Below are 24,137 nucleotides of genomic sequence, written 5' to 3' on the forward strand. Positions count from 1 at the left end.
GGAGCCTGCACAAAGCCAAAGATGTGGGTGAAAATCAGAGGAACCCACAAGAAGGCAGATATTGTGATGGGAGTCTGTTATAGACCACCCAGCCAAGAACAAGAAGCTGATGAACTCTTCTAAAAACAACTGGGAGAAGTCTCAAGTTTGTTAGCTCTTGTCCTTGTGGGAGGCTTCAATCTTCCAGATGTCTGCTGGAAGTACAATACAGCAGAGAGGAAGCAGTCTAGAAGGTTCCTGGAGTGTGTGGATGACAACTTCCTCACACAACTGGTGAAAGAGCCGTCAAGGGAAGGCGCCCTCCTGGATCTACCGTTGTTGAAGAGAGAAGACCTTGTGTGACAGTTGGAGGACACCTGGGGCAAAGTGATCATGAGATGATAGAATTCTCAGTTCCAGGTGAGGGGGTGTGTGTGTGTGTGCAAGATATGAACTCTGGAAGGGATAGGCCTCTTGAGTGGACTACAGGGAGGAAGTGAGATCATGCAGAGGAAAAATCTAGTTGGCTGTTGCCCTTTTTTAACATAGGCAAAGATGAGCAAGAGAAAGTTAAAGTATGATAAACTGCTAAAGGCACAGAGCTGCTTATGTAGCAAAGCATATATGCTTCTGTCAGCTAATTCTGGTTAGAGGAAAAAAAAGGATAGTTTCTCTTGGGTTAACACACAATGACAGTTCTTTAATCAGAACCATATACATCAGGTTTTTTCCTAGTCTGGTAAACTTCCTGCTGAAAATCGAATACCTACCAAAAGGCAAATACCTTTCAGCTGTGGCACGACCTTGTTGCTTACTCAGCAAGAGATCACAGCTCTAAAAATAAAGAAAAAGAAAAAACTTCCATTTAAGGAGATAGCTTCTCAGTCATTTTTCTTTTAATTTTTTCAAAGGGGGCACAAAGATTTTAGGTAGCCTAATCCTGTGGAGAAAATTATGAGTATTGGTGCGTATTTCCAACCAGGTTCCCCATAGAAACCAATCATAAACAACCATGCTGCACAAGCACGTCCATTTCCTCGTAATAAGTTTTGAGCTGTGGCATCTACCTCAACCCAACTGACTGTGTCAGGTGTCACAGAGGGCAAGTTCCATTTGCTAGCAGAAAACAGACACATTCTGAGGGTCCTCAGCAAGTATTAGACTAGGGAGCACTCCATCTTTATTAGATATTCAGTTCCTCAAGGCTGAGACAAAAACCCAAAGAAATCAGATCACTTCTCAAGAAGCCAGTGCCACCTCTCACCATACAATCGTGACTGCTTAGAAAGACCTGAATGCTTCCCACTGGGATCCATCTGTTTTATCATGAAGTCAGGCTAATCATGAATTTGGCCAAGAAAACTTCAGTGTAGGAACTCTGTATTATTCCTGCATGACCTTGTTTTCAGCCTCATACTGGTGGTATTGGGAGGATGATGTCAGATGGAAAGAGCTCGATCAAACAGATTGAAGGCAGATGTAGAATGGCCACATTTATCCTTTTTTGTTCAGACAAGGATAATTTGCTCCACAAGATCCTCGTTTCCTTAAAGAGACTTAAAAGTAGGGATATCTAGCTGGACTTCTGGGGTTGCGGCCCAACACAGTACCTAAACTTTGGCAGGGTGAATAGACAGGTCTATTTATTCACTAATCATGTGCTCACCTTCCAAGGGTACTTATCTGAGAAACTGCAAAGACTGCTCCTTTTTCTGAGGATGGGGATGTTAGGTCAAGTCAATTATCCTCCTCTTTTCTATGCATGTATCATTAAAGGTAAATTGGGTATAACATACCATAGATCTTCATATTTATGACAAAAGGCAGCAAATCCTGAAATCTTGTACTGATTTGTGCTCCACATAAACTGTAATCTGATATAAATTGTTCATGCAGTACCAAAGTGGGCTTCATGTAGCACACTATACAAAAATCAGTTCCTGTTTCTACATTTTGGCATGTATCCAAAAGCATCTAAAGAAAGACTTCAAATGCCTTAACCATATCATCTAGTTGCCATAATTTTTTTTTTCTACAAATCAGACATACCCAAATACTCTGAACTCATTATTTATGTCAAAAGAACAGCAGCATTGTATCAACTAGCTGCATTTACTTAATTTGCCTGTTGACAACTGCACTCCTGAAAGTCCTTTGTGCTCACTTTAAAACTCCTTCATATAGGTGTACTGTCAACACAGTTAATCAATTTGCCCCTGCTTCTGTCTATACAGAATTAATATTCCTTCCTCAAACTACATTGCTGTGAAAAAGGCACATTTTTTCAAATGTGCTGGTATGCTAGAGGGAATAAAAATCATAGTATTACTAGGACAAGTGAAAAAGACTCTTCCTTTTTTAAGTCATGGTATTGCTAGTTAGAACACCACTAAACAAGGAAGACCATGACTGCTTCACAGTTTTGGGACACCAGAACACTGTGGGCTACAATTTATAAAAGAGTGAAAACTTTGGATAATAAAAAGCCTCTGAACTTATTTCCATCATTGCAATGCGGAATGGTGTCAAATTAGTGCTCTTACAGCTTTCCTGACAGCACAAGTCACAAACTTCAGTTCTGGTAAGGACTACTGGGATAGGAATACTGCTCAAGCCACTCCTGAATGGTACCCTGGGCTGTCTGGTGGCAGTTATTCATCATCCGAGGTTCCCATAGAGCATAAAATGAAGATTTCCTTTTGTGACAGTTTCGACTGTTTATAATATCACTAAAACACCGAGTTACTCAGAACGTGATATTCTGGCTCCCACCTCAAACCTGGTTGCTTCAAGCAGAGTAGATTACATTGTTGTCAGATCACTGCCACAGCATCCAAATCTAAGCACACCTCAAAAATGTTATAGAGGTCTTAATGCCTAGCGACGCTGAAAAGCAAGAAAGGAAAGAAAATATTCTCTTCCTTTCACCAGTGTTGAAACTCTCCAGATAGCTCTGGAGGTTTAATTAAAAGGACACTCAAGAACAGAAAGACATTGAAAATTTAAAACATGGACAGCCCTTTTGTTGCAATTTTCTTAGAAATGCAGCAACCACAATGAAGGATACCATTTAAGGCCACGAAAAAAAAATCAGTCACAAGGACACAAAAAATACCCACTGATCAGTGTATGTTAGGTTTATTTTTTATTTACAGAGTAGAGATGCCTAATCAGTTATAAGATTAGGCACCTGATAATTCAGCTTTTTGTAAAAGTATATAAATATATACATGAAACACTAAAAAGCAAACATCATTAACTGTGGTACTTACAGTAAACATTCACTACTATCCTTATGCTAGCAGGCATCTCTTAAAGCTTAAATGCTGATTTCAAGATACCTTCTATAAAATGGCCGTAACTGTACTAAAAGGGTAAAAATTCTGTGCCATAAACAAGCTTTTAAAACAGACTAGTAAAATGCCTTCGAAATAAAGTTTGCCAGGATAAAAATACTGCCTCATCCCTCCCACTCCCCTACTCCATAAGAAACAAATATCCCAAAACGGTTGCAGAACGGTGGGAAGTATGATAAGATTACTTTTTCTTCTTTTTTTTTTTTTAAATTAAAAATATCTCTATTTCACTATTTTATCACATATTAAGGAAGCCGCAAAAAATGCAGCTTTATTAAATATTATTTACTGTTATACAAAAATCTCACATGTCCATGGGGCTGAGGACATTAGTGGTATTGTAGGAGTTATCCCTTTTCCTTACAATTATATATCTTATCTGGAATGATGGAGAAACTTTATAGAAAAGACACTTGACAACAACTGAAGAAAGGGACTGGAAAACAATTGGCAGAACAAAGAAAACATGTGAGAGCCTCTGGACCTCCTTTCTTCCTTCTGCTTCAGTGTTTTATTTGCCTCTCTGATGTTCTTTATTTTGGAGAAGATTGAGGACATAAAGGACAACCTGGTAGCAGAAAATGTACTGATCCTGCAAGGGAAAGGAAATCACAGAACACGTGAAAAATGCTTGCAGAACCTAAGCAATTCACTCTCATCTGTGCTACACAGGTGTACAGCGCTTTATTTCAATACTCTTCTGCAGTTAAATAAAAAACCCCACAAAATAAAAACCCCACAGTGGACAACTATGCAACTTTAACTTCAAACAAATACATTTGTTTGAATGCTACAATTCTTCAACAAAAAAAATTTAAGAAACAACCCTATGATATAACAATTCCTTCACATCCAAAGAAAAAGTGCAGATTCTAACAAAACCTTGTGATGCCCATCTCAAGGTAAAGTTAATTGACTCTAGATCATTCTCTAAACATTCATTTGACTTCTGGCTGAATATCTTCCCAAAGGAGATTTCAAGACACCTCTGGTAGCATCAGTGGTTTATAGCAGCTACAGTTGGGCCTTCTTCAGTTTATACTGCAGATTTTAGCCAAAAAAAGCTCTGCTTTTGAAGATTAAAACAGCCAACTTTTATTTTAAGCACAGATCAAAACAGCACAGCATGTTAAAAATTGCCTGCATTTATAACCATTAAATAAATGCTGCTACTCACTGCTGTGCATCTGTTTTAATTCTCACTACACAAACATGGCATTAGAGGGCACTACAATAATTACTGTGTGCATCACAGAAAATTTCCTAGCATATCAGTTAGAATTTCAGTGTCTTTCCTTTAGTGCATACCTGGGGAAGCCAGACTTACCTCTGTCTGAACCATCCCATGTCTCTGCAGACGCATTGTGCGCACCAGGTCTGAGATGTCAAACTACCAAAACAAAACAATTTAAACATTCAAAAAAGATGTACATGCATATAAAGGAAACATCCCCAGCATCAAAGCAATGAATCCAACTAAGTACACTAAATCTTTACACATTCCTAAAAAGATATGCTACACCAGGCCACTGAAGGACATGCACATAAGAAAGCTAGCACTCTCCTCTGGATCACACTAGAAAGCATATCCCTGGTTGTGCTGGAACTGTTAATTTACATACCCTCATCTCCAGCCGAGATGTTTGTATGCTGACTTTTTGATTCAGTTGCCTAAACAGATACATATGGTTGGCTTTCAGCTGCCCTCCAACAGTTTATGGACCTCGGATCAATTGAGTGCCACAACTCTCAAACCTAATGCCATTTAACGTGACAATTCCACTGAGTACATCAAGCTAGGTAAGGCAGGTGTTTTAGCTTTTCCTTCAATTGTCCATGTTATCATGGCAACAAACTATTGTTCCCAAGCGATATGCCAGAAGTCTGCTACAATAGGAAGCTGTCCTTGTGAAGTACCCTAGTCTCAAGTGGCATCTAACAATGCTGGATTGTTGATGTGTCAACAAACAGGGTACTTGACAAGATTGCCTGCACTAACCAAAGAACCAATGGGCATTACAGCTTTTCCTCCCCCAGATCAAAGAGACATTTCACAGTTATTACTGTTCTACACTCTGATTTATGTTATATTAAGACATGGCCAGTATGCTACTCTTAAAAGCATGGCAATTTTTTTTAAAGAATTGAATAGATCAAATGGAAAACATACTTCCTGCTAGTCAAAAACACAGCTTAGCCTATTCTCTTGGGTACTCACATCAAGGTCTCTGCTGATTAACCCCAGAACAACATCTATACAAATAAGGGTCCCTGATCGTCCAATGCCTGCGCTGCAGTGAGTTATGATAGGTCCTGATTTGTGGACATGCCGCATGTAGGAGATAAAAGTAAGTAGGTCATCTGGTTGAGAAGGAGTGTCATGGTCAGGCCAAGCGATGAAGTTCAGATGGGAAATGTGCCGTGCTTCACCTGTCTGAGGTTTAAAACCAACAATAATAACAAAATGTTATACATGCGAAGAATACAGAGACAAAAGGTAGTTCTCAAAGGAAACAGTCTCAGGAAAGAGGGCTTTGCCCAATGAAGTTGTTTTGTAATTTGATATGAAACAAAAGAAACAATGAGCTAAACTGAAAACAACTAGGAAGTAATTGAAGGTTCACTATGCAGACTCAGTTGATCACACAAAGGAATGAACCAGCCCGACTAAAATTATTAGTGAATCTCCTGTCCCTATATATGTTTGTGGTCAAAGTCACCTAGGCAGCCAAAATTTAATCACATGAGCATAATGAAATAGTGTCATGGACTGCCTTCTATAAAAGTCATACAGCAGGATGAGCTGCAATGAAGAAGAGTTGCCCAGTAATGATCACTGGGCAAAGAGGAGAAGCCCAGCCCTACCTCTTGTAGACACTGTGATTGAAAGCAGGCAAGCCAGCAGTATGAGGATAAAATTGCCAACACTCTGAAAAAAATTCTCAGCATACAGAATGAGATTTGCTTACCTGAATCTCTTCTAGCTGCAGCACTCTAATGATAAAGCCCTTCAGCTGCTGGAGTCTTACAAGTGCAAGCCGCAGTCTATCATTTATCATGGTGGTTTTATTGAGTACATCTGGCCAGTAACGCTGGCATTTTATCTTTTCTCCTTCAACCTCCTGAGTCATCATGGCAATCACAGTACACTTTTGCTCCCAAACCATTTGCCAGAAATCTGCTACAGTAGTAGGGAGAGGTCCTTGACATGCAATGTAAACAAATTCTTCATTCCCCACTGGCATGCGAATGAAGCTGGCATTGATGTATCCACCTTCAATCCCAAGAGGTACTCTAGTGGTATCATCTGTAATCCCCATACAATAAAAATACCTCAGTGTTATGTGTGCACATAATTAGACCTTCATACAATAGAGATGCTGAGCCATACACACTCACATAGTATTTATCTACACAGATGCTTCCAGATCTTATTAAAAAAACAAAAGTCACTACAGTACTTGCTTTAGGATACTATTTAGTACTTGTCTTTGAATAAAGAAAAGGATGGCTACGGAGAAATCTAAATCAGCAGACAGGCAGGATATCCAATTTGAACTGCAGCATCTCTGAAACTGAGGTTCAGTATTAACCACTTAGAACAAACTTTTGTCAGTTCTCACTTTGCCACACATCTCCCACCTACTGAACAGAATTTTGTTGCAGGAAATTTACTGAAAACAGTATACGTGTCTGGTCTTCCAATTTCACATGGATAAAACCCAAAAAATCATCTGGCTCCATATGTACCTCATTTAAGACACAGGACCCTTGAAACAACTGAAGAATCTGAACATCCAAACCTACCTACTACAGTATTGTATTGTTCTCCAGTCTTAAAGTGTTTTCTAAACACTTGCTTTAAATTTGTAGAAAATGAGTCACAGACAGTTTTTTCCCCTACTCAGCAGCAGAACTAGGATTGAGAATCAAAGCATGCCAGTTCTGACTAAACTCCTTGGACCATACAGGTGGCAACAAAATATCAACTGTGAACTTCATATTAGTTAGGACTTACAAGGAAGTATGTTTTTATATCTGTTCTTTTTCCTGTTCTCCTTTGCTTGTCCAATCAAACACTGATCCAAAGGTTTTAACTCCTGAAGGTTCTGCAAAGAAGCAATTATACATGCATTAGAATGGTAACAAGCATTAAGAGCAGTTATGGAACCAAGCCTTTAACAGGCAGAATCGCTTAAAAAAAAATTTCTAATGTGGCTTGCAAAATAATTCAGTCACAAGAAGGAATCCAATTTCACATAGCTAAGAAAATGAAACAAAATTAAAAAAAAACCCTACCATCCGGTAAATATTTTATGTCATTCACCCAGTAAAGGAGATCTTGTAACATGGTTGACTTAAGATTTCGGAAAGGCTGTTTTCACATTCTGCAGCAAGACTTTGCAGTCTCTATTTAACTTGTCTGTGTCTGTTGACATCATATTCACTTGGTAACTTACCACAAATAAGAGAGATGTAAACAACCTTTTGAATTCATTCCCAGTTCAAACTAATTTTATCTCTCAGCAGCTAGTAGGGGCAGGGAGAGAAGTCTTTGGCAAAAGAAGTCTTTTCATTTTAGAGCTGCAAATTAAAGCACTGTGGTATTTAAAGCAGTGACAAGCCCGCCATCCTATTTCTGTTTCATACTAGAAAAAAGGACTTTAAAGAAAAAATAGTTACTCACTTCAATCTCTTTAGAAGGGACTCCCTGTTCCAGCAATCCACGCAACATCCTGATCACTGACTTCAATTTGGCTCCTGAGTACTTGCCTCCAGGGAGAACGTTCACAGTAGGGAGTGCAGAGATCTGCTCATTTGTCCCTAAAGGGAAATCTAGCAGAACAAGATTGATTGATATAAATATAAATAAATAAACAGCTAAGACTAGGGAAATGTAAACTGTAGTGCATGCTGGATTTCCTTGTTGCTCTTTACCACTGTTTTCTCTAGAATCCTCCATACACCAGAAAGAATGCACAGTTGTACTCTCAGCTGCACAGACAAAAGCAATTAACTAACAAACCCAGTAGGATGCAAAATCCGCTTTAATGAATCCAGGAAACGACAAAATTAATAAACCAAGAGTTTAAAAAAAGTAAAGACTAGATTCTGCCAAATGCATCAAATTGAGTAGTGTTTCATTCTGCCACACTGAGAGGCAGTGGAAGATAGAGTCAAGATAAAGAAAAAAAATTGCCATCTACTCTGTGTTCAAATTAGGCATGTGAAGCACATAGCACAGTTATCTGATCACAAACATCTATATCACAGCTTTTGCCAGGTAGGTACTATGGAATAAAGCATTTCAGCTGATTTCAACTCTATTACAACTAGAGGCACATCACTGTGAATACTTGTTCCTATTAACTCTCAGACATTTATTACACAAAGCTGTAAAGATCCTTTTGGGTGGGTTGGTGAGCTGTTATATTTCCCATTGTACCCATCATTACATCCTAAAAACATATCCAGGACATTTTAAAATTCACTCCTGACGTTTTGCATATTTAATGTGATCCTTAGTTTTCCACTAATGATTTGTTAAAGTTCTTGCCTTTATTTACACATTCTTGGCTGGCTGATTCAATCGGTAGTTCGTCACTTCCCCATGTGATTTCATCTTCATCTGCTTGGCTCAAGGGCAGTTGTGGAGGAGATCTATAGGATAACAAGATGTGGAAGTAAGAAAGAACACCCAGAAATAACAAACACATATGCAATCTAACAGAAATTTGCCAGAAAGTAATTCATAGCTACAAGTACTTCTGGACTGGATCCTTACCAGTAATCTCAAAAAACTCCACAAGTTTTTTTTCCTGTTTTTCTGAATTTCCAGCCGGGTAAAAAGGTAACAGGTTAAAAAGAACCACAAATCTAGTAATAACTATCACTGCAACTACTCATCAAAGTTGAAAGAGTAGAATAACATTCAATAGGAGATTTGTACCATTCACTTAATCCACTACCTATACACTAGAATATCTATTTTCAACTGCAAGTTTTCTGGCTTTTTTGACAATGGTGATAAACATATTAAGTATTTTAGGTCATAATGTCGCTGCTTGTGCTAAGTCTCAATCCAAAATTTCCAGAATCTTAATCAAAACATAAAAAGAAGTATATACACTTTGACTGAAGCTTCACTTAGACTAAGGACTAAAACTATTTCATAAACAACCTTGGAAATGTCCAAAATTCAAGGTGGCTCAAAGGGACAGCTAGTAACTTGGCCAGCATTCTTAGTTTTCCATGTGAAAACAAGAAGCCCCAAGCACTCAAATGGGAACAGATGGACCAGTGAAACTGTATGGTTCAGCTTCTGTGCTCTAAAATCAGAAGAACTAACATTAATGAAGCTTGTAAAGATTGTTATTTGGAGCCACTACAACACAACCCTTGTAACCACATATCAAAGGAATAAACAGAACTAGGGCATAGAGAACCACATAAAGCTGACTAGTATTCAGGCAAATTATAAAATTTTAAATAACAATAACAAGCAGAGAACAATTAAAGACATTGCACAGTTATTTTATTGTGTTTGTTTTGGTTTAGAGGTGTTCTTTTTTCCCCCTCCCTCTCCTTATAATGTATCCCTCTTCAGAGTTCAGTCCTCATAGGTTTGCTTTTGGGCAACACTACAAAAGAAATCTTACCTTTCTGGCACAGCTTTTACTTCACAACAGTCTTCACAACCATTTACATGTGTTGGCTGGTGGAAGAAATATTTCAAAACACAGTAAAAAGGACATATTTATAACACTCACCCATTGTAAATTTTAAACAATTAACAGTTACATGGATTATTTCCAAAGGGTATTAAGTTCAAAGCGGCACATAATGACAGATTTTCCTCTTTTAGACATCTCATTAGCCCAGAATAACAGAGGACAAGAACACTGAACACTTGGAAAAACGCTCTACTGTAACAAGGCCAAAATGCTGTCTTAAAATCATTCCTGATTCATAGCAGCAGTAAAGCCACCTAAATTTTCTCCAGTTGACTTATTTTGTTTCTAATACTTAAAAACCCTTTGTGAGGTTAAGTTTGATAGTGAAAACTTCTGCCTCCTGTCAAGTCGTCACTCCTATGTAGAACAGAACAGGGCTTTACCTCTAAACAACAGGTACTGCTACGCACATCTTTCTCAATAGATGAAAACTCAGCAAGAAAAGGAGGCATTTTGGTCCTCCTTTCAAGAAAAACCTCTTCAAAACCATTTGTACTTATTAGGCCAGCTGGCAAGTTTCCACTGCCATACTCAGAGAATTTTACTCGTGGATCTCCTAGAGCACACTGACACAGGACCAGTTTCCCAATTTGACTCTCAGATCTACTAAATGGACAGAAAGCTGCAACAGCTAGGATGTGCTGGGTAGATAGAATTCTTCTGATATGAAATGAGAAAACACCTGGGCATCTAGTGTAAAACTAGACATGCAATAATATAGGATAAAACTAAATTATTCAAGTTAATGAACATATCCCAGCAAAAAGAAGAAGGAATTTAAGTCTACACAGCATCCATTGCAACTGCTTCCCTTCTTTGAGCAGAAATCAGGGAAATCTTTTATATTAAATACCTGAAATATTAACTATCACCCTTTTTGAAAAAAAGCTGTTGTTTTTTATCACAGTGTATTTTACACAGTATAGAATAACAAAATAACTTTGTTCACTTATATAGTTAATTTATGATTGAATAGTCATACACTATTTTAAAAGAAATATTTGCACACCATTTACAAGCTACTAACAACAAAGATGTTCCTATTTAAGGGACACATAAAGTTATTTTCACAAGTTCTATGTTAATAAGAAAATAATAAACTGAAGGACCATCTGAGAAAGCAATCTCAGTGGACAAATGTCTGCCAGCTTCTTGCGGTCCCACCTCTGAAAAATCTTCAGGTAAAGAAGACCCATCACAGTCTGTGTCTTCTGACTTATCTTCTGCCAGCTTTCCATTCATGTCCTCTGGAATAGGAAAATCAGTACACACATCATAAACACACCAAAAGACATCCAGGAATCATCTTCTCACAGATGTGAATCCTCTTACATCTGTCTGGTGCGACACTGGGAATACAGGTGCCAGAATAACCAAGAAACATCTTTCAAATCTCTTTTGACACCAGTGTGTGAAAAAGAGGTCCTACTGTACAGAATAATCAGACTTTCAGCTTCCTTCTTTTATAACAGGAACAGCTGTCAATACATATGGGGTTGTTTGCATAGCTAATACATCCATGCCACAGCATTATGGATGGACAGGCTACCGCTAATAAGTTATCAGATTCCCATGTAAAGGGTTTCTGCAATTCAATTACATTTGGACCAGCAATAGGTCTAAACCAGGATTCCATTTGCTCTTTGTATTAACAAGACCTAATTAAGATGTGCCAGATAAAATATGACTTGTATCCCTCTGCTACAGTAGTTCTCTGTTGGTGTATCTCATGGATTCAATTAATCTTCAGTTGCAAAGGGTAGATCCTAGTTACAAGAAATTGGAAATAGTGGAGCTCCAATCATATTCTGGCATAGCCAGAACCTCAGTGTTTCTTGATTTCTAACACAACAGCCAATGACAATAACCCAGTGAACTTGAAGAGCAGCAGAAAAGCTGAAATAATTATAATTTGGAAGTTATATCTTGAGTTGTAGAAGGAACTTCTACAGGAGTGGCAAGCACCTTGCTTGACCTTGTAGAGCATACTTACATAGTATGACACCATAAAGGAACCACAAATCCTACTCTACACTAAATTTCAGTTATTATCAACTGAAGCTGAGGAGATGGACTGGAAGTGTACAGACAGAAGCAGGTACTGGAAAAAAATGTTTCTGAACGAGGCAAAGCAGGTTGGAAAATCATTTGGTTTTGAGAGCTCTGAAACACATTTCCAAGTTGTGCAATCTGCAACCAATGAAATATTGAAATGCTTCAGCTAGTGGCAAGTTGCAGAACTGCATGCCTAAACAACATGAACTCCACTCAAGAGACAATTCCAGAATGGAATTAATTTTCCCAGATTACTTAAAGCAAAATCCAGATCTATTAAACTAGAACTTGACTTACTAAATTGCATCTGAAGTTCACTGGAATCACTAACCACTTGTCTGTGTGTTTTTCTTGGGAAACTTTCAGTTCACACATCAATTCAATGTCAACTCTCCCTCTTGCCAAATAAACAGCTTACTTGGCACCTTGTTTTGAGAAGTATTTTGCTGTCAATGATATACCTTTTTAAGGACTCATGTTACCTGACAGGCGATCTTCTGATGTGGCCTTCTTGAGATGTAGAATACTCTGAGCCTCTGAAGGCACATTATTACGATTTAAGAGGTTCTGGGCTTCCTCATCTACAACATCCAACAGATACTGGATAACTTCATTGTGATCATCCTCATCATAATACTCATCGTCTGGAACCTCTGTTTCTAAAGAGAAATAGTATAAAATGACAAGTTTTCCCAATATAGGATGTTGGGGGGGGAATAAAAACAAAAGAAGCAGACACCATGGCATTATTTCTAGCCATTGTCATGGCTTTCCTTAATTTTTCTAACACAGAATCCAATTTCCATTGGAAATCTACTTCCAACATCAATTCCTCTAAAGCAGAGCAAAGGATCTTCTAAAATTGACTGTCAGCCTAACACTGACATATTTCAACCTATTAATCAATTCCTCTATTCTTGGGTAGTTGAACACTAAAGGCTGAATAATACTGTCCCCCATCTCACCTCCTCTTACCTGATTTGTCACTGTGCTTAGAAAAATCTGACATCTGATTGGTAAAACCAGGGAAAGGAGCATCTCTGGATTCTGAGAGATTCATTAGTCCTTTTACGGGATAAATATTGTTTTCTGCATTTGCTTGAGAACATCCTAAGATACCATTGCCATTTACCTAGGAGAGCAAGGAACAGTAGAAACTAGTTCTGAAAAGAGTTTGCTGAAGCAGGAAGCAACCCTTGAAGTTCACCACTCTACTTAGCAACAAATAAAAAAGCCCTGTTCAAATTGTATTCTCATTTGAGATAGCTGGCTGATGGGTGGGCAGCTTTTAGGTGTGTTAAAAGTTTCACATGAAAAGAACAAATAAATTTTTTTTAAAGCAATTAAAAAAAACCCCACATGGTGATGAAGAAGCAACTACTACAAGAGAACACATAGTAGAATTTAACATTATTATAACCTCTATAAAACATATGCAGGCTTCAATACTTTTGGTCCCAGAACACATCATCTCAGAAAAAAACAAAGGGGAGAAAAAAGAAAGAAAACCATCTAGTAAATGTAACACATAAGCATCTGCACAAACTGTGAAAAGAATGGAGTTCTCTGGATCATAGTCTTCTTATAAGACCATAGCATCCTTGTCATAAGACCATTTGTCTTTCAATAAAACAGTTTCAAGAAAGAAGATGAATTTAAAAAACTTGTGTATTTATTACGAGCACTGCTTATTCACGCCAACTGACAACGATGGGTTTGCACAATTAATTAAACAATCTGATAATGAAAGTAATTTATTTTAAAAAATATATGTAAAGTAGATGCTTTTCTCTGGTTAATGATAATAGGCACAATAGAAGAATATTTACATTGGGCCTGTCAGCATCAGTTGTCTTCTCTGTTTCATCACAGGGATCATCACAGGAACAGTCTAAACAAAAACAGGAAAAACCAAAAACTTTGCAGCAACTTTTTCATAGAAATTAAATTAACCCCCATTAATTGTTTTTATAAAAGAAACAAGGTATTTAATATTATGTTATGAAATTTATAACATTCCTGCCTGCCTGGTTGCTGGATGATGGACTATACTTCATAATGGCTTTTTCAATGTTACATTCAATGGGATCAGAAAGCATGACTGCTAATACGAGTAGCTAACTCTAAGCAAAGAGAAATGTTGACAAATAGGTTAATAACATACAGAGGAAACATGCACCTTTGGGAAACAAGGCATTTTCCTTGGAATGCACAAAACACAACCCCACAATCATCTATCACTAACTTTATTTTTTAAACATCATCTGATATCTGTGTCCTTGTTCAAAAGTACCTTCCCCTTCTTGGTGAAGAAAAGAGCAATACAGTGATACTATGATATCAGATACCACCCCTGATCCTAGGCAACCCATTACTAGTACAATAAATGCAGAAACTGGAACTCGTAGATGCTGTATACCTAGCTACTAGTGAAGCTCTGGATTTTCATATAGATTAAGCTTTTACAAATGTAGAAACCTGTAGATGAAATAACTGAAGAGCAAGAGCAACCTTATAACTTGTTGTGAAACTATGCATAATAACTCATCTACAGGAAAGCAGTTTTAAGTGCCATCTTCCAAGATTTGGTCACAAGGCTTTTTCCTAGTGAATCCTGACTATTCTTTTTATTGAAACAAAACATGTAGCATACTTGGAAAGTATGTGAGCAACACTAAACTGCAAGAGTTGCAATCACTTCATAAGGCAAGATGAATACTCAAAGTTATCTAGATACATTAAAGGAAGCATGAAAAACAAGACTATGTTGAATCAAAACAAATGCAAAGTGCCACATCATAAAGAAAAAGCAAGTGCTTAAGATGGTAAGCAACCACACAAGCAGTTGCTCTGCACCAAAGCAAATGCAGGTGTTAAAGGATCCTGAGTCTGAGTGAACAAAGAACCATTTAGCAAAAGGAAGTTAATCTCACTCAGGATGTATTAACAGGAATGCTGTCTACACAACCCTGGAGATAATTTTCCCTGTCTGCTTGGCAACAGTGAGCCACCGCACACCGCTCTTGAAAACAGCAGAGATGTAAACAAACTGGAGGGGAGTAATAAAATCAAATAGGGCTCCAAGAGGAGACCTGAAGCCCTTTCAAATATAACAAATTGCTATTTTTATATCTGGTCCGAGGAAACAATAGCATTATTATTAATGATGACTAGGATGACTGATTGAATTTTTTTAACTCCTTGAAAGTCTTAGGCTTGATATTAGAGAGGATTTCTAAACTACAACAGAAATAGAATCATAAAAAGACTATGTTGAATTTTTTTTGTGAAGCTTTTAAAAGAAAGTTTAAGCAACACCTGCTGTAACTGATGTCACTAAGTGGACCTCTAGTGCAGCCACTGGACTAGGATGGCATTTTAAGGCCCATATCAGTTTCTTCGTCTTTATAAACACATGCATTTCACTTGCAATAAGCAAGCAAATCTTACCATCAGCTTTCACTGGCCATGGATTTGAGCTATCAGGGCTTTTGGGTTTTGGAAGCACTGCATGACCATCTCTATGAAAAGAAAGATTTACAGAAATTTTTATTAAAAAATAAATAAATCACGGTAATCATCAGATATTGAGATAAAACTGCTAATCATGCTTTCTATTACAATGGTTTTGGAATAATTAAAATATTCAAGGACAAAGATTAAGTTACATTAGTTCCTACTTCAGGGAGCACCAAAGAGTTCATTAGAGCTGGACTTTCCTTCTAGACCCTGACAAAAAGATTCAACCCTGCAGTCTCAGGACTTTGCAACTGTTTGCACTTCTGGGATAAAACAGAGTGGTAAGAAAAATGGGAGGGAGGGAGGGAGGGAGGAAAGAATGATAGTCATGTCTGGAAGACGTAAAAAAAAAAAATGAAGTGAACATTTCAGTCCCGGTTAGATATTAAAACAGAGTAATCTCGAGAGTTTTTGAGGCTGCTGCCATAAGAAAAGCAGCAAGGATCACAGCAGCGCAACAGGATCTGTGCGATAGGGTTTCAACTTTCACCAGAGTGCTGGGACATCTCGTGACAGTAGAATATTTAACACCCAAGATATTTTATCTCTTTTTTATGATTATAGAGCTTTCAGTAGTAGTTTTAAGAAAAATGAGTGATTGTATTTAAATAAGCTGTTATTTTGAAAATGATATTTTGAATATTTGCACTTCATAGCTGGACATGGCCTTGCCTCCCCAAGAAGCACAAAGCACAGCAAGTACTCCGTACACTTCAGCTCCACTAAAGCACAAAACCTGCAAATTTACAGACTTCTTCTGTGGTGTCACTTCTTTTTAGTTGCCATACCAGGAATGTTTTACCCATATATTTCACAACTGTGAAAAAAACAAAAAGCATTTACTTCCAAAACATACCTGGTCGCTTTGAGCACCACTTTCGGAAGGTATGTTCCCAGCATTCTTTCAGCTTCTTTCAGTGTCATTCCTTGTGTGCTTACGCCGTTAATATAATGGATAATATCTAGTGCATGGAGACTCCCCTCTTTGGCAGCAACTGATCTGGGGAGAATGTCACTAATATACACAACTTGGTAGAGGCTGTCATGACCTCCTGATAACAACAAACCTTTGCAGGAAAAAGGGGTTAAAAAAAAAAAAAGTCAAGTTGTCTCTTTGTAATTGAAAGGAAAAAGTTTGCTTTAGAGCAAAAAAGCAGTATATCTGTGTTACCTAGCTCCTCCTCATGGCACGTTAGTGTAATATCAGGCAGTAAATGAGGCAACACTGGCGTCTTCGGTAACTCCAAAACACGCCCGAGCACTAATCTGACATTCTTCGGGGCAGCCCGGAGAAAGTTTACTGCGTCAGTATGACTCATGTTAGTGACATCAATGTCATTAACCTGGGGAAACAAAAGCAACAGATATCTCCTTCTTAGGATTCAAGTAAAGCAGTTAGCATTACTGCGGAAACATTACTGTTCCTGTTGTTGACATTAAAGGACAAAACAACAGATGCTTTATCAATAACAGTTGCAGTTCTGCATAGTTACTCAAGGAGACAGAACAGATAAATGTAATTGAACTTTTGCAAGTGAAGTCCAAATGTCAAAATACTAAACAATTAAAAAAGGTGTATTTTACTGTTTCTATTGAAAAAATTGGAATGCTATAAATGAAAAGGCCAACATCTGAAAGTCTGACTCACAACCTAATTCAATTTTACTTGTATTTTCCTAACTTTATTAAGGTTTAATAGTATTCAGCAATGCTTCAGTATCCTGATCTAGCAAGGACTCACACACATGCTCTGTGTTACGCACTTTGTCACTATTGCTCACAGTTCCTGTAAGCCTAAACGAAAGCTTTCATTCGATCAGAAACCAATACTATAAAGGACAGGATGCCTTTCAGAGGGACCTGGACAAGCTTGAGAAGTGGGCCAATGTGAACCTTGTGAGGTTCAAGAAGGCTAAGGACAAGGTCCTGCATTTTGTTGGGGCAACCCCTGATATCGATACTGGCTGGGGGATGAAGGCATTGAGAGCAGCCCTACAAGGAAGGACTTGGTGGTACTGGTGAACAAAAGGCTGGACATTGAGCTGACAACATGTGCTTGCAGCCCAGAAGGCCAACCATATCCTGGGCTGCATTAAAAGAAGCATGGCAAGCAGGTTGAGAGGTGATTCTGCACCTGTACTCTGCTCTGGTGAGACCCCACATGGAGTACTTCATCCAGCTCTGGAGCCCTCAGCACAGGAAGGACATGGACCTGTTGGAGTGGGTCCAGAAGAGGGCCACAAAGATGACTGGGGACTGGAACACCTCTCCTATGATGAACAGCTCAGAGAGTTGGGACTGTTTAGACTGGAGAACAGAAGGTTATGGGGAGACCTTATTGCAGCCTTTCAAAACTTAAAAAGGGCTTACAAAACAGATGAGGCCAAACGTTTTAGCAGGTCCTCTTGTGAAAGGACAAGGCTTAATGTTTCTAAACTACAAGAGAATAGATTTAGACAGGATATAGGGAAAAAATATTTTACCATGAGGGTGGTGAAATGCTGGCACATGCTCCCTAGAGAGGTGGTGGATGCTCCATTCCATTCCAACCCAAATTATTTTATTCTTCTATGATGAACATCTGTACTACATGATGTGTACCCAGTAAACTTTTCTACTGCAAATCTCTTAAAATTTATTTCCTAACAATATGCTAGCCACAGATGTATTTGATCAACAACGTCTCCACATACATGAGCAATCACCATGAATAGTGGTAGGACACCTGCCTATCTGTGGGACAATACTGTAACTTGCTTATGCCATCTTCCCACATGCTTTCATACTTGCATTTCTTTTGTCTAAGTGCTATCAAATTATGCCTCTCAGAAGGTGCACACCTTTGTTCCTTAACCACATTTATTTTGGCCCACAACACAGTTTGCTCTTTTTGAGTCAAACTGTCCTTTTTCATGCAATCACCATTTCTGAAAACATTAATTCTCTCACTTTGATCAGTCTGTCTCCAGGTCGTAGTCTCCCATCACTTCTGGCAGGATCCTGAACAATGTCATGAACGTAGCAGCCAATGTTATCGTTACCTTTGGTCACTGTAAAACCAAGACTACCCTTCTCTGATTTTGCCATAGTGACTCGGAGCTCTACTTCCTAGAGGAAGAAAATAGCACTTTACGACACAGACAAACAAAAGCAATTTGAATGCTTTACTGAAATTAAGAGAGTTACAAATAGGCAACTGATTTACCTATTGGTTTAAATGGAACACAATCCTGGACAGTACCAAAACATGTGTCTTAGCAGGCTCCACTTAGCTACTTCAAGTAAGCATTTTTAATTAATTCAGATGGTCTACTGTTTTGAACGGAGCTAACCTCGGGCCAAAGGCCTGCAATTTGAACACAATGGTGAAGGCACATGCCAAAACTGACCTTATGTTATCCTCAACTAGCTGCCATATATTCAAAAGGCTATGTTTTTTTCCAAATACAACACATTAGGAATTATTTAACCAAATAAAGTATCTGAGCATATTTTCCTACAATAAGATACAACGCCATAGCTTATCTCAGAACTGAACACATGGACATGTTTTGCCTATTTTAATTTGCCTGAATTTTGATTGACAGATACAGATCTGCCTCATTTGCATAGAAACTCACAGAGCACCCGGAAAGTTTGACAAAAACTTCTGAAGAAGGGACTAAGAAAAGGACAGTTTGTTTCTTCTCAAAATGGAGTACAGGCTTTGTAACCGGAAAGACCCTCACAACCGAGACAAAACAGAGTCTCCTGATATCCTTGATGCCCTGATTTATCCTCTGATCTCTGAACAACCACACAGAAAACTAACAGTACAGAAGCAAGTTATCTTCATCTGAGCATGTGGTTTAGAGATAGGTAAACATTTATTGCCACGTTCTTCAGGCTGAAATGATGCATAAAACAGACATATACACATATGCCTATGTACACATGGATACTTCCACATTCACAGAGGAAAATATATCAACTCCTCAAGAGCCCAGACAAGAAAAGCTTGCAGACATTTGTATGAGCAGTTGCATTTCACTGTTTACAAATGGCACATGTATGCACGCACACACCCAAATTAGTGCAAGTATAACCTACAACTGTCCCATTTGTAAAATAGTATGTCTAACTTCCACCCAGTCACTCCCAATACTATAGCTAAAACACCTTCCAGGTGGCCATTCCAATAGGTACATTTATGCTACTGAAAGACAGAAATAGTAAATTACTGGCTCATATTCTTCAGCACTTTTTTCCAGATGGCTGAGTAACGAATCCATTCCTCCCACGTACGAAGTCAGCTCAGAAGCAGGAGTAGCATAGCAGTCATTTATTACAACAGATGTGGTAACATCAGGAACAGTTCTACAGGTTGGGATCAATGGCAAATCCAATGGCAGGTTACTACAGATAGACAAGCAAAAACCATCAATCAGCTTGTACAGTGTGATTGTCACCCATAAATAAACACATAGGCCAACACAGACTTTACGCAGATCTAAAAACCAAAAGAAAAACGTATTTCTATGAATAGGTCCATTCAACTATGTTTGTAAACACCTTCTGCAATATTATGAGAATCATTATAAATAGCATACCTGTCCTCAAGCTCTGACTTGCTAGGAGTCTCTTGATCCGCATATAATATAGTGCGAACAGCCTCCTCTTGACCACTGTGTGCCTCATACTGACTGTATGCCTGTGTCATGGCTTCCTCTGAAGTTTGGTATAGGGCAGAACTCCAGCCAAGGCCCACCTGGGCAGGGGAGTTTGTCTCCTCATCACCACTCCTGCTGCTGTCACTGTAGCTGTCTCTTCTAGAGGGAGATTTTAGCCTTTTTTGGCTCAGATCAGTAGTCTCATTTTCGTCTGAGCTGTCACCTTGTTCTCTATTTGATGGACCAGAAACTTCTCTGCTAACATCTGGAAATACTTGTTGTGGTGAATGGATGGGAGTCTACAGAGAGCAAGAACATTCAATTAAAACTCCAGTCTTGGTGACAAAAGAAAATTGCAAAGGCTGTATAATATTATCAAAAGCAATTAGTCAGCACCTCCTTCCATTTAGATGTTGCCTTAACTGTGTAAGCATATCCTAGTACAGTTTCACCAAGTTCAATGGAGCCTGGCCAAGATAAAAGTGTGCAAAACTTGGAAACGTACTGCTAAAGAACTGCATATTCAGCTAAGGAAAACAAATATACTCTTGGCTTTAGCCTTGGAGAGCCTATTGGCTTTAAGCTATGCCCAGCAGTCTTCTAGAAAATTATCACGGCATCCCTTCCAACGAGAACACACTGCTGATACAGCTCAAGTGAAGTCAAACTAATCTCACACAGGCAGGAAACAGGGAAGATTTCAGGCATAAAGCTACATAACAGACTATAAAAACTATGACAATTTATGCCAAATGGATACTGTTCAGCCAAGTTATTAACGTACATAAATTAATTATATAACAGTTATTATATTAACTGTTATATAAAAGAGTTTTGCACAACCACGTTTCCAAGAATGATATCAGCTAGCAGACACTCAAAGTTTAAAAGCTTCATTTATGCTTTTATGGCCTAATTCTTGTGTTTGAGAACACAGCAATCTGTGATAATGTTATAGACAAAACTGTCCATATGTTTATTTTTCAGACAACTAGTTTTACTAGTTGAAATAGTTTTACTATTTTTCAGGCAACGAGCCCTCTACATTCTCTTTTACTGAAACACATCTAATTTCCACTTCTTCCAAGTATCCTAAAACAGCCTTCTTTTCTTTTGATTTACTTATCGGAGCATTTTGAAAACATTTTTTTTGACCCCTCTAATTTCTAGTAAGTAAATACGGCAATCTTTTCCCTGGTTTTACATGTATTTAAACCAGACAAAGTGGGGTTTTGCAGAATATTCCTCAAGTTACAGAAATGTTCAATTTCTGTTTGAGATCAATTTCAAATCATTTGGCTGCAAAGAAACCCCCACCATAGAAACACCATATGAAACTAATTTCCAGTGTCTGAAGCCACAAAATGGAAAAAATAAAAAATATTAAAGCTCTGTATTCTTTTCACATTTCCACAAAATGCTTAGTACACTCCTGAGGGATTTACTGTAAGAATCATGTTTCTGTAAAGCACTCTCCCCATCTTTCCATCTGCATCTTGTAGTTATCTAACCCACCCACCAGACTGAGTAAATGAACCTTTAAATAGTAATTTAGAAAAAAAAAATAAAAAACCCCACAAGTCATGCGCCTTACCAACAAAGAAGTATCAATGTCCGGTAGTACACCAGGTGGTGGCCGACAAAGGAGAAGAGAGACTTCTGGAGATGTTCCCCTCAGAGCAGAGATGACTTCCTGTGGCCACAGTGGGATTCATTTAGACACAGACCCCCAAGACTTGCAGGACTACCACAGCATGAGTTTCACCGCTAAGATACAAACCTGCTGGGATAAATCCTTTAGCGATGCCCCATTCACTTTCAGGATGACGTCCCCAATTTCTATCTGCCCACTTTCTGCAGCAGGCTGCCCAGGGAAGAGCTTTTTCACCCTCACAATAGTTGAGCCCAGTTGCTCTGGACTAAGCTTATTTTCACGGCAAAAACTGAATCCAAGGCCTGAGCTATTCTTCAACAGCTTTACCTCAAATGTGTTCTCTGCAAAAGAAACATTAACTTATTATTTGCTACAGCATGCTGGCCATGAAAAAAGTGGCTGGCACTTTTACTTCAGACATGACAATATGCATTCTCCCCTTCAGAGTTCTTCCACTTTACTCAACACAAACACTAACTAAAAGATCGCTCCAGGTTAAAGATGATAAAATTTGATTATGACTTCTCAGTCTGCTGGCTTGCCCTGACAACTACCACACTGTACAGACAGCCAGAGTGTTTCCAAAATCCTGTTCACTAGGAAGTCCGTTAAGGAGTGGCCCTCACTCCACAGAGTGATACAATCTTTCTAGCCACTGATGAGACATCAACCAGAGCAGGAACTGGAGTTCCTGGCCTACAGGATAAATACCATGCATGAAGACCAAAAGGTATCTGTAGTGGTTTCCCCATCTGGGTAAGCTTCCCTCCATTTTCATAGGTCTCCAGCAGGAGAAGCTGAAATATGCCAACCTCTAGTCAGCTACATAAACCCCTGTTCTCTCTTCCTCCAGCTCTTGATGTCTTCTCTCACCTAGACAGGAACAGCAGGACCTACAGAAGCTCTCATTTACATATGAGTAACTTAACCACCTCTTGGCACTCCTTAGCAGCACCAGAGATAGCAGCACCCCTTTTACTCCAACCTTGCTATAACCCTGGCCTGCAAGATTGGTGAAATTGAGAAACAAGGAGGAACAGTGAGAAAGAAAACAGTTAATGGTAACCAAACAAAGTTACCAAGATATGAAAGGAAATCTTAAAGACAAATGCAACAGCACAAAAGGAAGAGACTGCATTACGTGCAGGGGCTCAGTATAGATCCTTACCAGCTCTTCTCTTTTTGTCCTTCTATTCTACAGATTTAAAGAAAGTACTATAAAATCTACAAGAAGCTTTGAAAGTTCAGACAATCATCCTATGTGACCTGACCTGCAGTGACAAAGCTGTAATCTTTGTCATTTGTAGTTTTTGTCGGTGGTTTCTCTGGTGGCTCACAATGCCCCACCTGATTTGGAGGTGTGCCCTGTGGTGTTACTGGAGAATTAACCTTGGCCACTGAAAGCTGACCTTTTTCCAACAGCAGATGCACCACCTAGAGAGATGAAACATTCTCCAATTAAATGGCAATAGTCATGGAGATAGCACAGTCTAGAGTACATGCTTCTTTTTAACTTGTCAGGGTCCTAAGCTTTACAGCAGCAATCTTAACAGACATCTCCCTCAATTTATTCCTTATTTAAGGGCAGTAAGCGACAATCTCCAACACACACTAATAGACTTATGAGATACTTGCCAACACAGAGTAAGAAACAGTTTTCTTTTAACAAGACTGAAAAGAGGTTTAAGAAGTGTTAAAGACTGTAATTTTTTACATACAGGGAAAAGAGTTAAAAAGCATTTTATAAAGTGAGCACAAATAGCAGTCCTTAACAGCTGTGAATGTATGCATTCACTGGCTCTTTTCAGATGTGCGTGTACTTTCATGTATGAGGCAGCTACCATAAATAGCACTATTAGGTGACAGAATTGAACACTGTCCAAAACAGTAAAGACTACTGAAACAGCATGCAAACCCAGCTGCATATATGGAGGTCCTTGTCTCCTCAGTGGTTCAAATTTGGGACTCATCTGTAGTATGCTGCTGCAGCTGCTATCCAACCATGTACCTGGGCTTCCTTCCTATGAAGCCTAGGGACAAGGAGAAGCCAATTCCATGAAGACCTCTCATCTGCACACTGAGACAGAATTTCACTCTCATGGGCAGCGAGACTTGATGTCCAGGAAGTCAAGGAGCCCAAAAAAGCACAACTAAAGCAGCTAGGACACTGGGGAGAGTTCCAGTCTTCAGG

The 24,137-nt window shown here is 38.7% G+C and overlaps 1 protein-coding gene across 8 annotated transcripts in view; it reads right to left on the bottom strand.

Annotated features, from left to right (window-relative positions):
• Window positions 1–3,102: 3,102 nt before the first annotated feature.
• PTPN13 (protein tyrosine phosphatase non-receptor type 13) overlaps window positions 3,103–24,137 on the bottom strand; it is a 113,285-nt gene continuing 92,250 nt past the window's right edge. For 7 of the 8 annotated variants that reach the window (XM_054065827.1, XM_054065826.1, XM_054065832.1 and 4 more), the window contains 21 exons: window positions 23,218–23,380; window positions 22,073–22,287; window positions 21,887–21,985; window positions 20,233–20,591; window positions 19,864–20,038; window positions 18,593–18,751; window positions 16,815–16,986; window positions 16,500–16,710; window positions 15,575–15,645; window positions 13,954–14,015; window positions 13,100–13,256; window positions 12,607–12,783; window positions 11,234–11,316; window positions 9,995–10,050; window positions 8,893–8,996; window positions 8,023–8,171; window positions 7,354–7,444; window positions 6,305–6,642; window positions 5,554–5,769; window positions 4,663–4,725; window positions 3,103–3,927 (listed from right to left, as the gene is read on the bottom strand). In XM_054065827.1, coding sequence (XP_053921802.1) covers window positions 3,847–3,927; window positions 4,663–4,725; window positions 5,554–5,769; window positions 6,305–6,642; window positions 7,354–7,444; window positions 8,023–8,171; window positions 8,893–8,996; window positions 9,995–10,050; window positions 11,234–11,316; window positions 12,607–12,783; window positions 13,100–13,256; window positions 13,954–14,015; window positions 15,575–15,645; window positions 16,500–16,710; window positions 16,815–16,986; window positions 18,593–18,751; window positions 19,864–20,038; window positions 20,233–20,591; window positions 21,887–21,985; window positions 22,073–22,287; window positions 23,218–23,380 — 3,201 coding nt within the window. In that variant the 3' untranslated portion in view covers window positions 3,103–3,846. The remainder of the gene's footprint in view (window positions 3,928–4,662; window positions 4,726–5,553; window positions 5,770–6,304; window positions 6,643–7,353; window positions 7,445–8,022; window positions 8,172–8,892; window positions 8,997–9,994; window positions 10,051–11,233; window positions 11,317–12,606; window positions 12,784–13,099; window positions 13,257–13,953; window positions 14,016–15,574; window positions 15,646–16,499; window positions 16,711–16,814; window positions 16,987–18,592; window positions 18,752–19,863; window positions 20,039–20,232; window positions 20,592–21,886; window positions 21,986–22,072; window positions 22,288–23,217; window positions 23,381–24,137) is intronic. The other variant, XM_054065829.1, reaches the window with a different exon arrangement.

Source organism: Cuculus canorus, chromosome 4 (assembly GCF_017976375.1).
Source record: "Cuculus canorus isolate bCucCan1 chromosome 4, bCucCan1.pri, whole genome shotgun sequence".
NCBI classification, from domain to species: domain Eukaryota; kingdom Metazoa; phylum Chordata; class Aves; order Cuculiformes; family Cuculidae; genus Cuculus; species Cuculus canorus.